The sequence below is a fragment of the Phytophthora sojae genome, assembly GCF_000149755.1.
Source record: "Phytophthora sojae unplaced genomic scaffold PHYSOscaffold_1, whole genome shotgun sequence".
NCBI lineage: Eukaryota > Oomycota > Peronosporomycetes > Peronosporales > Peronosporaceae > Phytophthora > Phytophthora sojae.
In genome coordinates this window covers 11,952,220-11,968,292 of record NW_009258115.1, presented here as the reverse complement: position 1 = coordinate 11,968,292, position 16,073 = coordinate 11,952,220, and the positions used below count along the sequence as shown (strand labels likewise).

General features: G+C 53.7%; 2 protein-coding genes across 2 annotated transcripts; one reads left to right on the top strand and one right to left on the bottom strand.

Annotated features, from left to right (window-relative positions):
* Window positions 1–682: 682 nt before the first annotated feature.
* PHYSODRAFT_553315 (hypothetical protein) lies at window positions 683–14,235 on the top strand (the record flags this gene model as incomplete). Its single annotated transcript, XM_009519238.1, has 2 exons — window positions 683–1,716; window positions 12,679–14,235. The coding sequence occupies exons 1-2, from the start codon at window positions 829–831 to the stop codon at window positions 14,233–14,235; spliced, it is 2,445 nt and encodes an 814-aa protein (XP_009517533.1). The 5' UTR covers window positions 683–828.
* A 125-nt stretch (window positions 14,236–14,360) lies between these two features.
* On the bottom strand, window positions 14,361–15,914 carry PHYSODRAFT_469020 (hypothetical protein; the record flags this gene model as incomplete). Its single annotated transcript, XM_009519237.1, has 1 exon — window positions 14,361–15,914. The coding sequence occupies one exon, from the start codon at window positions 15,912–15,914 to the stop codon at window positions 14,361–14,363; it is 1,554 nt and encodes a 517-aa protein (XP_009517532.1).
* Window positions 15,915–16,073: the final 159 nt, after the last annotated feature.

Sequence of the window (16,073 nt, the reverse complement as noted above, 5' to 3'; positions counted from 1 at the left end):
AGCGCTTATGATCTCGAAGCGATATTTGTCTCGGTTGCGGCCGTCTCTGTGTACAAAAGCTCCAGGTCCAAGTCGCTGTTTTCGTCGTCGTCTCGGCAGGATGACCACGACGCGTTTGGCCGTCGCAACATGCATTGCAGACGTGGAAGTACACGTAGACGCCGTTGAAGTCACCGTCGGTGCTGGAGACTTGTTCGTGGGCGGCAAATGGAAGAATGAGCATGCCGTACGCTCAATACTGCTCGAGTCTACATGTAGTGTGGCACAGAGGCGCCATGACCGCTACGCGGTAGTGTCTAGCGCCATCATGGGGTCCAAAAGATCGTCTTTACACGGCTCTGCCTAGCACCGAAACGCTACGTCCAGAGACTCTTTGGCAAAGAGTCGCTTCAAAGAACGTGAGGGGCGTGGGAATGTGGCGCGCAACATTGATGCAACATGGCGTCCGCCGCGGCAAACCAAGCGCAGCAAGATTGCCCCACAGGCTTCGGACAGCTTGCGTCGGCTATCCATTGCTCAACAATGATCTCCAGCACCCTTGACCAGCACCTTGACCAGCAGGACGCCATGCTGTCAACGAGATGGCTACACCCCGATGTGGCACCTTCGTGCAACCTGCAGCCCATCTCTATAAATTTTGGAACAGATTGTCTTGTTGTGCAGTCGAGAACAGAGGACGAACCAGCAGCAGAGCGAAAGCCTTCGCTGGTCGAGCGTCTTGGTGGCCGTGCGCAGCTCCACTTCAGCCAGCAGCAGCTCGCCCCTCGCAGGACCCAGGACACCTCCTCTTCAAGCACGCCTGGCTACGAGGCTGTGGGCGCGCCAAGCATGATCGATGAAGACTCCATCTCCGTAGTCATCACGGCCTCCAAGGAGGTCGAGGGCGGCGAGGCGCTGGACACGGACGAGGGCGGCGCCGTGGGCCACGGCAAGGGCCACAAGTACACCATGTACACGGTCTTCGTGCGGAACGTGACGACGGGCGGCAAATGCGTGGTGCGAAGGCGATACTCGGACTTCTACAAGCTGCGCAAAGAGCTCATGGAGCTCGTGTCCTGGGGCCACTGCAGCTACTGCGAGCAGTACCTCCAGCAGATCGCCGAGTACCCGTTTCCGCGCCGAAGGCTGCTGCGTTCGAGCCGAGCGGCGGTGGTGAAGGAGCGCATGGACAGCTTGGGGCTGTTCCTCAGACACATGCTGCTGTGCATCATGGCGCGCAGCTTCGAGGACTGCTCGCAGGCGTGCGAGAACATCGAGAACTGCATTCTGAAGTCGTTTCTGCAGATGGAACAGACCGAGACGCTGTTCCCGACGATGGCGTCCAAGCAGCGCCCCATCGAGATCTTGCAGGCCATGGAGGAGAAGCGACAGCAGCAGATCAAGGCTGCGGGCCTGCGAAGCAAGAGCCTGGCATACACGACGCTGTCGGACCAGGGCGACAACGCGCAGCCCAAGCAGTCCCGCACTCAGCGCCAGGTCGGCACGGATACATGCCATCTCTGTCTGCAGAAGTGGACGCACTGCTACTGCAACAGCGACCAGGACAGCGTGCTTCCTCCTGTACACGTCGCTGCAGCAAATGACGGCTTCGAGAGCCCCGCGAACGACCGGCCCAGCGCTTCGATGGCCGACAGCGATGCCAGTCGCTGCAGTCGGTGTGAGAACGACTGGAACCACTGCTACTGCTGCCAGCAAGTCTCTCCAACCGCATCGTCGGTATGTACTGACCGCTGAGCCATGGGGCCAAGCAACCACTCGCTCCGCAGCTGAGCACCAAGCACGAAGGACAGATCCACGACGGCTACAGTAATTAGTCTGACCTGATGGGAGGGTTAGGGTATCTATGTTACACGCTATTTGACGAAAAACTATCATTTTCAACGAATTCTACTCAATGAGAAACGTCTATTACAGGGGTCTGTGGTGTTGATTGGATAAAAATTGACTTCGTGCCTAGCCTTCAAAGTATGAAAATTGCACTTTTTACGCAAATTTGGAGGTCAGACTAGTCGACCCGAAAATATTGTTATTTTAAATCAGGCTTTGATTGGTCGACAGTACCATCGAAATTTTATCAACTGCTTCCAATTATTGGTTTCTGAAATTACAAATTTCAGGGGTTGTTCGGGCCCCGCAGGACTTTATCAGAAGCTTGAGAACGACAACGACTTTGTTGGTTCTAAATCTTCTGATTTAGGTTGAGCAGCACGACATGGCTTCGGTCGTGTCGTGCAAGGCCCGAAGAAGCCCTGAAATTTGTAATTTCAGAGCTAGTACAATAGTGGGTCTCAGTTCTGGCAGCAGCAAGATAGCGCTCTTACAAATCTTGAAGGATATGAGCTGTGATTGGTTAAAACTCGGTTGCTATCTTGCTGCCGACCCCTTTCCATACCGTCAAAATTCCAACGGGGTCCAACCAAAATCGGTCTAGCAACGGTATTAGGTTTTTTGTTCAGCTGATATTTAACCTCACGACCGCCGATTGGATTCTCGGCCAACAGTCCAGAAGCTTCCAGGTTAGTGCAGCGAGTCGTGCAACGCTGCTTGTGCTACCTGTGCTGACTGTGCTGCTGTTGTCTCTGCGTGTACACAGGCGCTGCTGGCCGCTGGGCCGTCTGTGCTGCTGGGCCGTGTGTGCTGCTGGGCCGTCTGTGCTGCTAGTGCTGGGCCGTGTGTGCTGCTGGGCCGTGTGTGCTACTGACGCCGGGCCACTTGCTGCTGGGCTATGTGCGCTGCTGGGACGTGTATTGGGTTGCGCCTGTGCGCTCTCGTGGCGTGTGGCTCAAGTGGCCGAGGGTTTGGACGAGTATGGTGCTGTCGATGGATGCGACTTACCCGCGCCCATGGAGCTCGTGAGGTTGAGCGGCAGGCCTTCGGGCCTGGAGGATCGGGTTCAAACCCCGACATGGGTATAAAGTATTATGTGTTTTTGCTTTCTTTTTGGACAGGTCAGCTAAGAGAGTGCGTGCTACTCCTGTTGTACGTATTGTGTATCTTATTGACTGTTTAGTGTGCTGCGTGTGCATTTAGGTGAAGCGCAGGAATGGCGGAAGGGCGGAATTGGGTGTCGGGTCGACGACTTCGCCTTCATAGTAGCGCTCGCAAAACTGGTCAAGGAGGACGGAAAGGTGGCCTGCTTTGTGAAGCGCACGCATGGCTTTGACGACCGAGCCAACGGCTACAGCCTGTGAGCCTTGTGCAGCCAAGTATTCAAGCGTCTTCTTCTCGGCTTCGACTCCAACAGCGTGGACCTCCGCCTTGTACGCTGGCGAGGCCGGGTCCAGCTTGAACCCAGAAGGTAAGCAGAGCATCATGAATGCAACTGCGTATCGTGACTCGTGAAGGATGGCTTTGCTAACTGTTGTTGATTCGTACATGCGTGGTACAGCAGTGAACCACTCGAACCACACTGTCGATAGCGCTTTGGAGGCACGTTTGCGCGCGCGCTTTGGCTGCGACTGCTCAACGTCTTCGTGCTGCTGCTCGGTAGTGTTTGTTTTCTTGTCAATAGATTCTGCGTTCGCCCCCAAAACAGCCAGCCTTTCCTCTACGCGTGTTTGGCGGAGCAATAGCTCGTCGAGCTGCTGCAACAGCTTTTCGAGAACACGGAACATGTTTTGAGAGGACTCGGCCACTGTTTCTTGTTTCTCTTCTGCAGGTGGATTGAATGCAGCTCAGAGGGTGATCGACCATGCCAACAGCTCGGAGGCCTGTATGTTGAAGACACCAAGGGCTTCATGAATGCGACGGACGTACGGGCTATCCAAGCGATGGCGTTCCATCTCGGGGAAGTGAAGGATCAAGGTCGCCATCAACACTTCGAGCACGTGAGGATCCACGTTCCAAGACACTGTCGGGAAACCAGTGACAGCAGCGAAGAGGAGATCCTGCAGCTTCTCCACGCGCGCTCGGACAACTCCGTCCAGGGCGGTAAGGTCTGGAAGTCGGGCGCCCGCTTGCGGGTTCCACCCGCTCAATTGGCGCGCAACTTGTTGATCTTCGTGTGTTGTAGGAAAACGCCTTGCTCACGCGCGACATATTCCAGCCCCCGCGTTCAACAACCCAGTTCGGGCTAATGCGACTGTAGGCGTTGGCGTACATGGCCCCACCTCTTCTGAAGGAGTGCGAGGTAAGTCCCTTCGTGAGTCCACTCTCCTTTGCTGCTGGCAGCCCACTAACCGTGACTAATAGTCTATTGATATAAGCTTGGGCACCAGGGGCCGAGTTGGCTCGACATGGCTGTGGAGTCTTGCATGTAGGTGCTTCCGCAAGCTCGCGGTCTAGCTGCGCAATCAGCCCCAGCTCGCCATCGTCGTCTTGGTCGTCGGACGTGGACAGCGCAGGTACGGCAGCAAATTGCGGGAAGATGCGAGTTCCTGGAGCGGGTTGAAGGGCGAGAGCGACAGCTAGCACGTGTAACGGGCACGTGAAGGGATCGTTAGGATCCTTAAACAGGGAGATTCCCTGTTGCGAAGCAGTCTTCACACGCTTAAAGCGGAGAAATATCATACCGCCTAGCATATACGCACAGAATTGTCAGCATAAATCGTGGGGTTAATTAATACAAAAATTCAAAATCCTGCACGATTCGTACCGGGGTATACACACAGCTGCGCTTTCTCCAATTGCTCAGCCTCAGAACCACGACCGTAGAGGTACCACATCAACGCCACTTGCGCCACATCCAGGTAGTCGGAGTTGGCGGAAGCGTGCATGTAGAGAGCCGAGATGATAGTCTTTATATCTTTCTTAGTACATGGTGGCGCTTGTTTCGTGACACCTTGCTCCGGCCTCTTTTCACAGTACCGATCTAGAGTTGATAGCATCTTTTGCAGCTTCTTAGCTACAGATTGGCCCTGTTGCGGGTACAGATCCGCCAGCCAGTTCTTAACATTGCCAAAATAAGATAGCACAGTGTTCTTGGACAGAGCTACTCCTTGCCTTCCTACTTTTTTCACTAAGAACCACCCATACTTATCCAGAATGACAAACAAACTCTTACCTGTGCTGTCCTTAGAAATACGATCATGCACTTCTGTGAGCGTCACCTCCTTCTTCGCAAGGAAGTCTTCAAGGACTTCACAGCCGTCGCTCTGCTTCTCTGGCTGTTCGCAGGAACTAGCGATGCCACCGACATGCCTGTGTGCGTCGGAACGCAGAATGGAGTCGGAGATGAGCTGGCAGGGGTTGGAAACCTATGAATATTTATTCTATTTGTAGTTCACTTGATATTTGTATGGCATACTCGATATCAAATCGCGTTTCCAACCAGATATCGTTGGAATGCTCAGATCAGCGGTTGACAGTCATTCCCTCGATTTAATTGGTCGAAATTTTAAGCAACGGTAGTGTCTATTGGTTGTAAATGCTAAGAATCGTAGACGACACACTCCTATTGGCCGGAAGCACCATACAAACTTTAAGGTATTTTTCAGGGGTTAGAATCGCAGCGATATACTACCATACTGCCACGATTCTGGTGCAGTATAGCGCCGGCAGTAGCAGCAAGATGGATCCCACCTATTGCCGGACCGCCCCAGGAGCGACGGCAGCGGGAGCCGACGTTCCCCCGACGTATATGAGTCCTCCACAGGTGCTTTCGTTAGATCAGATAGCATTGGGCTGCTGGGGTTGAGCGGATCGACCGCCGCTGGGTCAATCTGACCTCCACCGACCCCGTAGCAGTGAGTCCTCGCATCGAAAGCATGTGACAACTTGCTGCAGCACGCTGCTGGGCACCTATAACATGTATATATGTATGAGAGCACTATGGAGTTGAGCAATAGGCTAAATGAGCAAGAAGACCGCGCATGAGTCATCTTGCTGCTGCCGAACTGCAAAGGGGGTCTCAGTTCGTTCCGTCTCTGATTGGGAGAAATTTGGAGGGTTTTCGGAGAGCGCTGTCTTGCTGCTGCCAGAACTAAGACCCACTAATGAAAGTGTCCTTTCCAGAATTGATGCCCTTTCATTGACCAGATGCCTCATATCCAAAGGAACTCGCTCACTAGTAGGTTCCTCCATAGGGACCGACCAAGCCGTCAGCACTGACTTTGGCTTCAATCTTCAATGCGTGTGCTGGTGCATCAGGTTAGTGCTGCAGAGAACCTCATGTTGTTAAGTTTCGATGTTTTATCTTCCTAATCTAATCTTAAGAAATTTTTATCTTCCTAATCTATTCTTAACTCACAAGCTGCACCATGACAAATCTGCTCATTCGGCGGAGCTGCTGCCGTTGGGAGAGCACCCGCTGCACCTCTTCAGCCCCCAAAACCGCATAAATCGAGATGCCCAGCGCCAACATCAAAAACGCGTCAAGCGTATTACTGATGAACGGAACCGGAAAGACCTATAACGCCGCAACCGGCATCGACGAAGCCGAGCGACTGGCTACAACATAGGAGCAGAACAGCATCTTCTGGCGCCGCGAGAGTCTGATGCCATCGAGAAAGATTTCCACGTAACTGGCCATGTTGGGGCTGACTGCAAACCCTAAAATGCCCATACGGATCCAGAAACCGTAGTTTGTGCTAACCTGCTGCCGGGTCCTGGAGTGGAATGAATTCTTGGCACAACGCGATAACGGGGAGTGGAGATACAACGAGCACCAGCAGTAACGTTACACGGTAGATGGACGTGTTCCGCGTGTACTCCTTCAGCGCCAGCAACCGCTCGATCGAGTACTGGACCCCAAAATGGGTGATTTGGAGCGAGAACCAGAACGCCGAAGCTGCTGGCATCCATGTTCTTACGCGATGATGAAGCTGCTCGTACCACGCCCTTGGAGCCGTGGGAATAGTAGATCCATTAGCCCGCGCCGTTCATCGAGTGGCGCTATCATCCACAATACTTGTCCCCTCGCTCGAACTTTCCGATCTGGAAGGGCTTCCGCTCTAACATTCATATAATTAGCTAGCGTAGTAGCTCTGCTTATGGTGTGGTGTTTAATTTGACTAGGGGCAGAGCCGAAAATATAAAGTTCTATGTTAGCAATACTTAGTGAAATAGTTGATGGTATCATTTTTGTGGAGCTGTCGAAGGGTTTCTGTTTTGCAATTTGCTTCAGGAAGCAGCTTAGGTATCTGCTTATCAGGGAGGGAAGTGACAAAATGCAAAAAGTTACGGGGCCTTTTACTGCGGACCATGAGCGTTACCGACGGCCGCAACACCCGCGGCCACAACCGGGCGACACATACCTACGACGTGCGCGGACTCTAACGCGTTTCATCTCCCTGAGGCTAAAAAGGTGAGGGGGGATGCGTATATCATTAAGTATTATTGGGGGGGTTCGCACCGGCAAATAACAATAATGGCCACGAGGTTGGATTTGGATGACTAGTGTAGTGACTTATAGCTTGCTAGCACTAACTTAGTTCATATACACATATTTGATGGCGAAGAAATTGTAAGCTACTTACGGTATCGACAACCACGGGTGCTAGGCGTTGAGCAACTAGAGCTTCGTCAATGCTTCTCTGTCCTGCAAATTTATAGGTAGTTGATAATTCTATCAAAGTTCGCCAACCAAACGAGCCAAAGGCCGGTATATCAGCGTTATATTGCTCGCAATCGCCATTCATAGTATTTATCTTAATGTTCACAGTTGTTATGCAGTGTACTCCCTAACGCTGACATGTTGTGGCTATCGATGTTGGCTAACTGTGCGTTAGTGTCTTCTATTTTGAACTAACATGTCAGTGGTGTTAGAGCACCTGCACCAAACGCTACATGGGGCGACACGAATGAAAGATTTATCAAACTGAACGCATAAACTATGAATCTGCCACCCACTTAACAAAATCTACTTAGAGACTAGGGATCGCTCGCGGTGGTGCCTACCAGATGCTTGATTTCTCGGACAATGAGCTGGCCAAGGTGCACATGCGATACCTTGCTGTTGGAAGCTAAGATAGGATCATTTTCGAAAGAACGAACACCCTATTATATTAGCTTGTGTTTCTAACCTTGCATCTCCTGCACCTGCTTTGCAGCCGCAGCATCTGCCCGGTTGTTCGCCTCAAAAGTGTAGCTTTTAGATATGAGCCGGCATGCTTATACAAACAATAATCAATACAATCTTTGCTTGAGATCTGCGTGCAACTGTCACTCATGGATCAGACCTTCGGTTTTTAGGTGGGTTGCCTTTATTTTGGTTCTTATGCCGATCAGGTCCAGGATTTGAACATGCTGATTGTGAGACCGAATCGGAAGACCTGAACCAAACATTCACAACTTTGGATCATGACATGACTTGTTCCTTCGCGCGTGCCCCGTTCGACTTCCTGCTCTAGCAATAGTTCGTGGTGCTGTCTCCAGGTGAAGAGTGTCCATTTTGACCGGTTATCTTGGTTCAAGAGGTATTTGGCAGGTAGGTCGTGCTCAAAATCATTGCATCCATTGACGCATACAGTTCTCCGTGTACAGAAGTCTCGAATGGAATACAATTGAGCACCACCCATAGAAACATGAACAGCGTCTGGTATTGCAACTAATGTATCTTGCTGTCAAGAGCAGTTGGGAAGGGAATGTTCCATTGCGGCGGCGACGCGTTCTACCTATTTGATAGTAAGTCTTAGGTGATAGCACATAGCTCTCAGTCAAAACAGTGCAGACCTGGGTTCGTTTTCGTTCACACTCTCAATCAACATCGACAGTCTACTGTTGGCAATTGGCATATATCTCGTAAATTTAGTTTACCATGGTACATGTACTTTACAATACCTAGTAGCCACAACGAGGCGATTCCCTTCTGCTTGGCTAAGAGAGAAATAAAGTGCTTCAACTCGTAGCGAGGCGCCACCGCCGCAGCACGGTAACAACCTCTCTGAAGCTAAGACGCTGCACTGCGACCAACCTTGGGCGACCAGCGGCAGCAGCCTTGTCTGATTGCGCGCACACCTCGTCGGGCTCCGCGTCCACACGCGTGCGCACCGCCAGATGCACCATGGAGATGTCGTGGGCATCGATACGCGGGCTCCAGTCTCGTTCGTGGGTGACGGCCAAAGTGCGCGCGTTCAAGCTCGACTCGGAGCCGCACGGCACCGGCGGCCAGCGCACAAGTGAGGAGTGGCGCACGGCGCAGCGGCGAGCTACGCGGGCTTGAACAGCAGGAACAGCAGCGATGCACCCGGATAACCTCCGTGGACTTGACGCGCTCCACACTCATGGGGCATGTAGAGCACCTCCGCCTACACGATGCCCGCACCGTTCTGTGCGTCAACCGTAGTAACCGCGACGAACGGTGTCTGCCGCACCACCACGTCACTTTCCGTGTCCTCGATCACCAAATAGCCCAGCTTGCACAGCGCGCTTGCACAGCGCACTTGCACAGCGCAGCATGTCGTGCTGCACGTGGTGCGAGGCGGACTTGACCCGTCGACGTTATAAGCCACTTCCTGGTCGACTGCTGCTTGGGCTGCTCCTGACGCACCTTGCCCACCTGCTGTTCGTGCTGCCATGACGCATCTTGTCCACCTGCTGACCCCTGCGATGGCGCTGCTGCATCTTCTAGGCCTCACTCATGCATGGGGGCATGAGTCATGCCCCCTCGCTGCTCTGCTGGTGGGGCTTGCGCTCGTTTGCGTTGGAGCTCCTCATGGTGAGGATCTTGCTCGTCTTCCTCCGACGCAATCCGTTGTGGTATTGCCGGGGGCGGCGACCCAGGGTGCTGCAACGGCTTGGACCGTGGAGGTGTGACTCGGGCATCATCGAGGAGCGGGCAGCGTTAGGTAGGCTTGGCTTCCCAGCATCATGGCTGAGGTTTCAAAGTGAGCCTTTTCAGCGTGGCAATTGTGATCCAATCACAAGTTCAAAGAAAAAGTACAGTCTGATCAAATCCAAGACCTGTTCTGTAAAAGACCCATTTAAAAATCTTCCTTTAGGTGAAATGTGTTTTTTTTAAAACTTAAAAGATGCAAGAATAACCGGTGAAGGAGCACGTTGTAGTTAAACGTTCGGCCCCAGCTCATAGTGTATCAGAGTGCGAAACAACGTCAGTGTTGTGGGGTAGATGAATTCGGTAACGACGCCGAAGAAGGTGGAGACGCTGGGAGCACCACGCGCACGGCATGAGATTCGCCTTGAATGGCGTGGCGTGAGCGGATACAGTGCTGGTAGCGTAGGAACGAGGGATCCGATGCACCAGCATTCAGCTACTAAGCTCATGGATGGTGTTGCACACGACAGTAAAGCGGTCGTCTATATTGAAGTATCGTATGTGGGAGTTGTGCGAGTCCTTTGATTCATTTACTATGACCAGGTCACTCTTCCCGAGTATAAGGAGGAAAATGATATAACAACAACGCCAGTGGTGACTATGGTGCAGACTCCAATACTGAGGAACTACTGGAGGACTTTGTGGCTGCGGACAAGTGCGGACATGAGCACATGAAGTGCCGGTGCGGACGCTTCCAAGTCCCCTTCGCGCTACATCAAACTTTATATCTTACCCACGGTATTGTTGTAATCTATGCGCGTGTTGCTGGGACCGACGACACAGGTAACATCCACGTAATATACTAGGGCTCCGCGAAGGCTGGGATAGGAGGAATTTGGTATAAACCCCCTCTTTAGTTTTATTGATGTCTTTTCTTATGAGCTACGGTCATCTCCTGCGCCTGCTTCGCAGCCGCAGCATCTGCCCGAAAATTGTCCTTAAGACTGTAGATGCCAGATATCAACTGGCAACGCTTTACAACAAATGCGAACCTTGGCTAAGATCTGTTTGCAGCTTGTAGAAGTTTTATACTTGATAATGCAAATGCTTATTTCTAGTGCTACTACAGTCCGCCTCAATCGTTCTCTTTACTTCAATTCGTTCACTGCTCGAATATACGTACTGAATCATACCAGTGTCTTCGGTTGCCCACCGGTTGGGCCTGCCCCCAGTGCGAAGTGATTAACGCAACCTTACTAGGAACATAAAAAATCCCAGAAGGTTGCTCAAGCAACCTTGCAATTTACGATACATTTCCTCGACTGAGTAGCTTGCCGCAAAATTTCTACTTGGGGTAAGATATTCGTACTGTAAAATTGTTAAGGTTGTCCGACGCGGCCGGAAGCTCGTGCGAAATATGCTTCATTTCGAAAGATCCAACGTGGAAGGCAAGCCGAAGAAGTAGCAGCTACCCCTGCTCGATGACGTGTAAGTAAGTGTGTTTGCCATGGATTGGGGGTGCGAGTACATCTAACCTGTGCCTCTGGACAGTCAGTAGCCACGTCCAACGGCCAAGCACTGGACGGAAGTGGACGACAGCCAGCGACTGGATGGCTGGAAGACGCTGCGAGGGCTGTGCGTGGATGCCCACGCCAAGAATGTGCGTGGAGGGCTGCGGCGAAGACTGTGGCAGCGAAGCGCGCCTGAAGGCATCTTATGGTACGTTGCACTGTGCGGAGAAAGTTGTAAGGTGCTTGCGTTCGTACTCCAACGTGTAATGCCTGTGCGCGTTCGAGCGGACATGAAGATCACGATTGCGGTCCGGCAAATCCATATCACAGCCAAACCTAGATGGGAAGAAGCGAAAGCTAAGCCACGTAGGGCGTAATATATGGTATGGATAGGGCTTGAACAGCTATGTTGGCTATTACTGTATGCTTGACGGATTGGGTTTGACCGGGAAGTCCTTAGCAACTACCATTTAGCCGGAGAAACCAGTGCTATGAGACGACGGCCTTGGTAGGTGTAGGCTGCACTTGTATATACTCGATGTCTTGGCGTGATGAACATGAATTTTGTTGGCCCATGGCCCCATGGTCGATGCCGATTGGCTTCGCACTTTTGATCTAACGCAGCGCCAACGAGTGGCATGCTTGCACCAGGTAAATGTGCTGCTTGGGTTGCGAGTATTTTACGCCGAGCTTCGCCTGCATCTCTCTCCTTCTGACACAAGAATTGCGGTGCTTTTAACTAAGACTACTTCGTGTTGCACGCAGTACCCGTAGAACCTGGCGGGCTGCTGAACCACGGCGGATAGCGTCGTGGTGGTGATAGTCTCGCTCGATGCGGTGCAGCTCCTTCCTCTTAGCATGTTGAGGCCGCTTTGAGCAGTCACCAGCCCGTATGATCGTCAAATTTCGATCTCAAAATTGACTCCGCTATTGTCATTTTCTCCTCGATAAATTACCGGTTGCTGAAGCAACCTGTAATTTTAGGGTTGCCGAGCCGTTTTTAAGGTTGCGGAAGCCTCTTTAAGGGTGCTGTAACCCGGTGTCGTTGTGTCGTAACAAAGTTGCTTTACGGACTGCCCCAGTGCGGCACCGGATTCATACCGGTGTAATAAATATTTTACCGGTTCGACTTGCCCATGGGGCCATACCGGTTTCAATAAAATATACCAGTCAGATGTCAAGAGGGGTCATCGTTTGACTTGACGTACCACGGATATAATCCTATTTGGTCTGCGATAGCAGCACTAACGTTGCTTCCTATCCCAGTATAAGTATATAAAGACTATTCCAAGATACGGTTTATTGATTCACACGTTTAAGCGTGGAATTCTAGCAAATCTCGTTTGTTCTGATTGCATTTACTAAACCGAGAATGACGGGAAATGGGGGAAACCCAAATTCAGACCGGCGTCCATTGTTTTCTGAAAATAAATTTCAGAGAACAATAATTGATTGCCAACCACATTTTCAATGAGTGGGCGCAGGAACGCGGTGCCGTGGCTCGACTGGGCCGAGTGGCGCGAGGTGCATGTGGGGCTCTTCAGCAGCGACCCGTACGCGCAGCAGCGCGTGGTCTCCCGCGTGGCGTCCTGGCGCAGTCGCGTGCAGCTCCCCGTTGCCATCAACGCCACTGCTCAGCTGGTGGAGCTCCAGCTCCACGAGTCCATGGCGCAGCATCACCACCACGCCGTAGGCGTCAGCTCTCGCTCGCACATGGAGCTGTCGCTGCTGTACGCGAGCACCGTCGTGCGCTGCGTGAACGGCCTGGTGGACGGCTCGCAGAAGGGCGCGTACGCCTCAGCCGTCAGCACGCTGGCGCAGCGCATCGGCATCCCGCTCTGGATCGTGGACCTGCGCCACGAGTCCACGCACAACCAACTGCCGTCGCTGCCGGTGCTGCGCTTCGCTGCCAAGCATCTATTGGCGTGGCTGCGTGCCAACTACTGGGGAGCTCAGGAGGACTCTATTCGAGGACAAGTGCATCATGTGGCGCAGTGGCTGTTCGAACAACTGCCGCATTTGAACAAACAACCAGGCGATGGCGAGATGCAGGTGGACTCTGAAGGCGTAGAGAGAATTCCGAAGCCCATTTTGGATGCGGACAACCTTCGTAATGTGGTGGTTCCGTTGTTGGCGGTCGGAGAGCAGTACGGGGAGCGTGTGGCGCCCACTGGATTGCTGATCCTTGAAGCGCCGTCGCTGCCGGAAAACCAAGATGCCAAGGACGCAGCGGAGATCTTTCAGAAGGAGGCGTTCGTGACGTTGCTGTTGCAGCTTCAACCATCGTGGAGGACCTTTAGTGCGTCGCTGCTAGCGAGATTGTGCCGAAAGGTGTTCGACGCTATCTGCCCACCGAAGTCTCGTCGTGAAAGTTTTGAAGGCGAGGAAGTACCAGCGCAGGACGAGTCGGAAAAGGCTTTCCAACAGAATGACGTGGAGTTGACGCTGCAGTGGATTAAGTTCATGGTGAGCAGCGAGTATCGGGAGAGGGTAAAGCTTCAGATTGGCCCGATTGAAGATCTATGCCAGTGCGGTGCCGAAATGCTCGCACTTGCTGAGAAGCTGAAAGCTGACAATGCAGCCCTTGAGCAGCTTGAACTGCTGGAGCGCTTGCTGACGGTATTGAAATCCAGCAAAGGCATCCGAAACCACCCAACGCTCGGTGTCGAGGCGGGGATTGCTTCTAGCTTAGCGTCCGAGCCAGCTTCGGGCTGGACGCAGCTCCCTGCGTGGGTCGAAAGTCCACTTGGCCTTCGTCATTGCTACTCAAGTTATCACAGCGCCAACCAGTCCCAGGTTTGCGAGTACTCACTTGACGACGACAGTCTCATGTTGGACAGCACGACGTTTGTTGAGCCCGATGAAGATGGAGAGGATAACAATGCTGACGATGCGGAGAAGGCTATGGACGCGCTCATGGAGGACTTGGATGCTGCGTACGATACAGCACTCCAGCAGACGCTTGATTTGCAGGCCACCATTGCCCGTGACGGCCTCCGACAAGGTAGTAGCACGACGGTGCTGCCCAAGCAAGAACTCCAACGCATTCAGGAGGAGATTGAGATCTGGTAGCCAGCCTGGCGAACAGTTATACTACTTCCAATAGATTTTGTGCAATGTACAGCAGTTTGGTTAGGACACACGTTTCTTCTTCCATTACTCTGGAGTGCTGCGGCCTAACGAGGAGCGTTGACTGCCTACAAAATAAACTTGGAGAGGTCCGTCTTCTTCATGAGCTTGCCCACGCGCTCGAGCACGAACTCCTTGGTGATAGTGACAGTGGATCCAGGGGCCATCTCGGAACTGTCGAAGCTAATGTCCTCCACCACCTTCTCCACCACCGTGTGCAGTCGCCGGGCGCCAATGTTCTCCACGGTCTGGTTAATTTCCGCGGCGACACGAGCGATCTCACGGACAGCGTCGTCCGTGAAGTTCAGGTTAACACCCTCCGTCTTGATAAGCTCAACCTGCTGCTTGATGAGGTTCGTCACAGGCTCCGTCAGAATCCGGTGCAGGTCTTCCTCAGTGAGGCCCTTGAGCTCCACACGGATAGGAAGACGGCCCTGGAGCTCAGCAAGCAGGTCCGACGGCTTGGAAGAGTGGAACGCACCGGAGCCCACGAACAGAATGTGGTCCGTGTTGACGTTGCCGTGTTTGGTGGAGATCACGCTGCCTTCAATCAGAGGCAGTAGGTCGCGCTGCACTCCCTCGCTGCTCGGGTCCGACGAGCGACGGAAGTCTCCGCTCGAGCAGATCTTGTCGATCTCATCGATGAACACGATGCCGTTCTCCTCGGTCTCTTGGATGGCCTCACGCACGACATCGGTCATGTCGATGGCGTTCTCCATCTCCATCTCCTCGAACACGCCGCGCGACTCAGCGATCGTCATACGCTTGCGCTCGGTCTTCTTCTCTCCAAAGGCGCGGCCAAAGGCCTCAATGGAGATGCCCTTGCCCTCACCTCCGACGAACGAGATGGGCTGGCCACCCGGGTTCTTGGCAGCCGGGACGTCGATCTCAATGATGCGGTCCTCCAGCTCTCCGGCGTGCAGCAGACGCTCGAACGTCGAGCGCGAGCGCTCCGTGACGTTGGCGCCCGTGAGCACGTCCAGGATGCGGCTCTCCACGAGGTGCTGCACCTGCTTGCGCAGCCGCTCCTTGCGACTCTTCTTGACCATGTTGATGGCGTTCTCGACCAGGTCGCGGATGATCTGGTCCACGTCGCGGCCGTGGAAGCCCACCTCGGTGAACTTGGTGGCCTCCACCTTGACGAACGGCGCCTCGGACAGCTTGGCCAGGCGGCGCGCGATCTCCGTCTTGCCGCAGCCCGTGGGGCCGATCATCAGGATGTTCTTGGGGCTCACCTCCCGGCGCAGCTCGTCCGAGACCTTCTGGCGGCGCCAGCGGTTGCGCAGCGCGATGGCCACGGCGCGCTTGGCGTCCGCCTGGCCCACAACGTACTTGTTCAGCTGCTCCACGACCTCACGCGGCTTGAGCTTGCGGCCGATGTCGTCCTCGCCCTGCTCCTCCTCGGGCGCGGCCTCCTCCGCGGCCTCCACGGGCACAGAGGCGGGGTCCTCCTCCGACGCCTTGGGCGCGGCCGTGGAGAACGCGCGCAGCACGGGCCGCTGCGCCGTCTGGAAGAGCGCGCGCGACTGGATGTGCGGCTGCGACGCGGACGTGGAGCGGGAGGCCGCCTGGGCGCGGCGCGCGAGCGACTTGAGCGCCTGCGAGTTCACGGCGCGACGCATCTTGAGCTGCTTGTTGGGCTTCTTGGCGAATGCTGTCGGCCCCTCCTTCCGCAATAAGATACACCCGGGCCACGTACGAGTAAACATCGATTATCACAGTTCACATTCGCGATATTTGATACTACGTTATGGTATTTCGTGTAACTTTATAAAATGGGT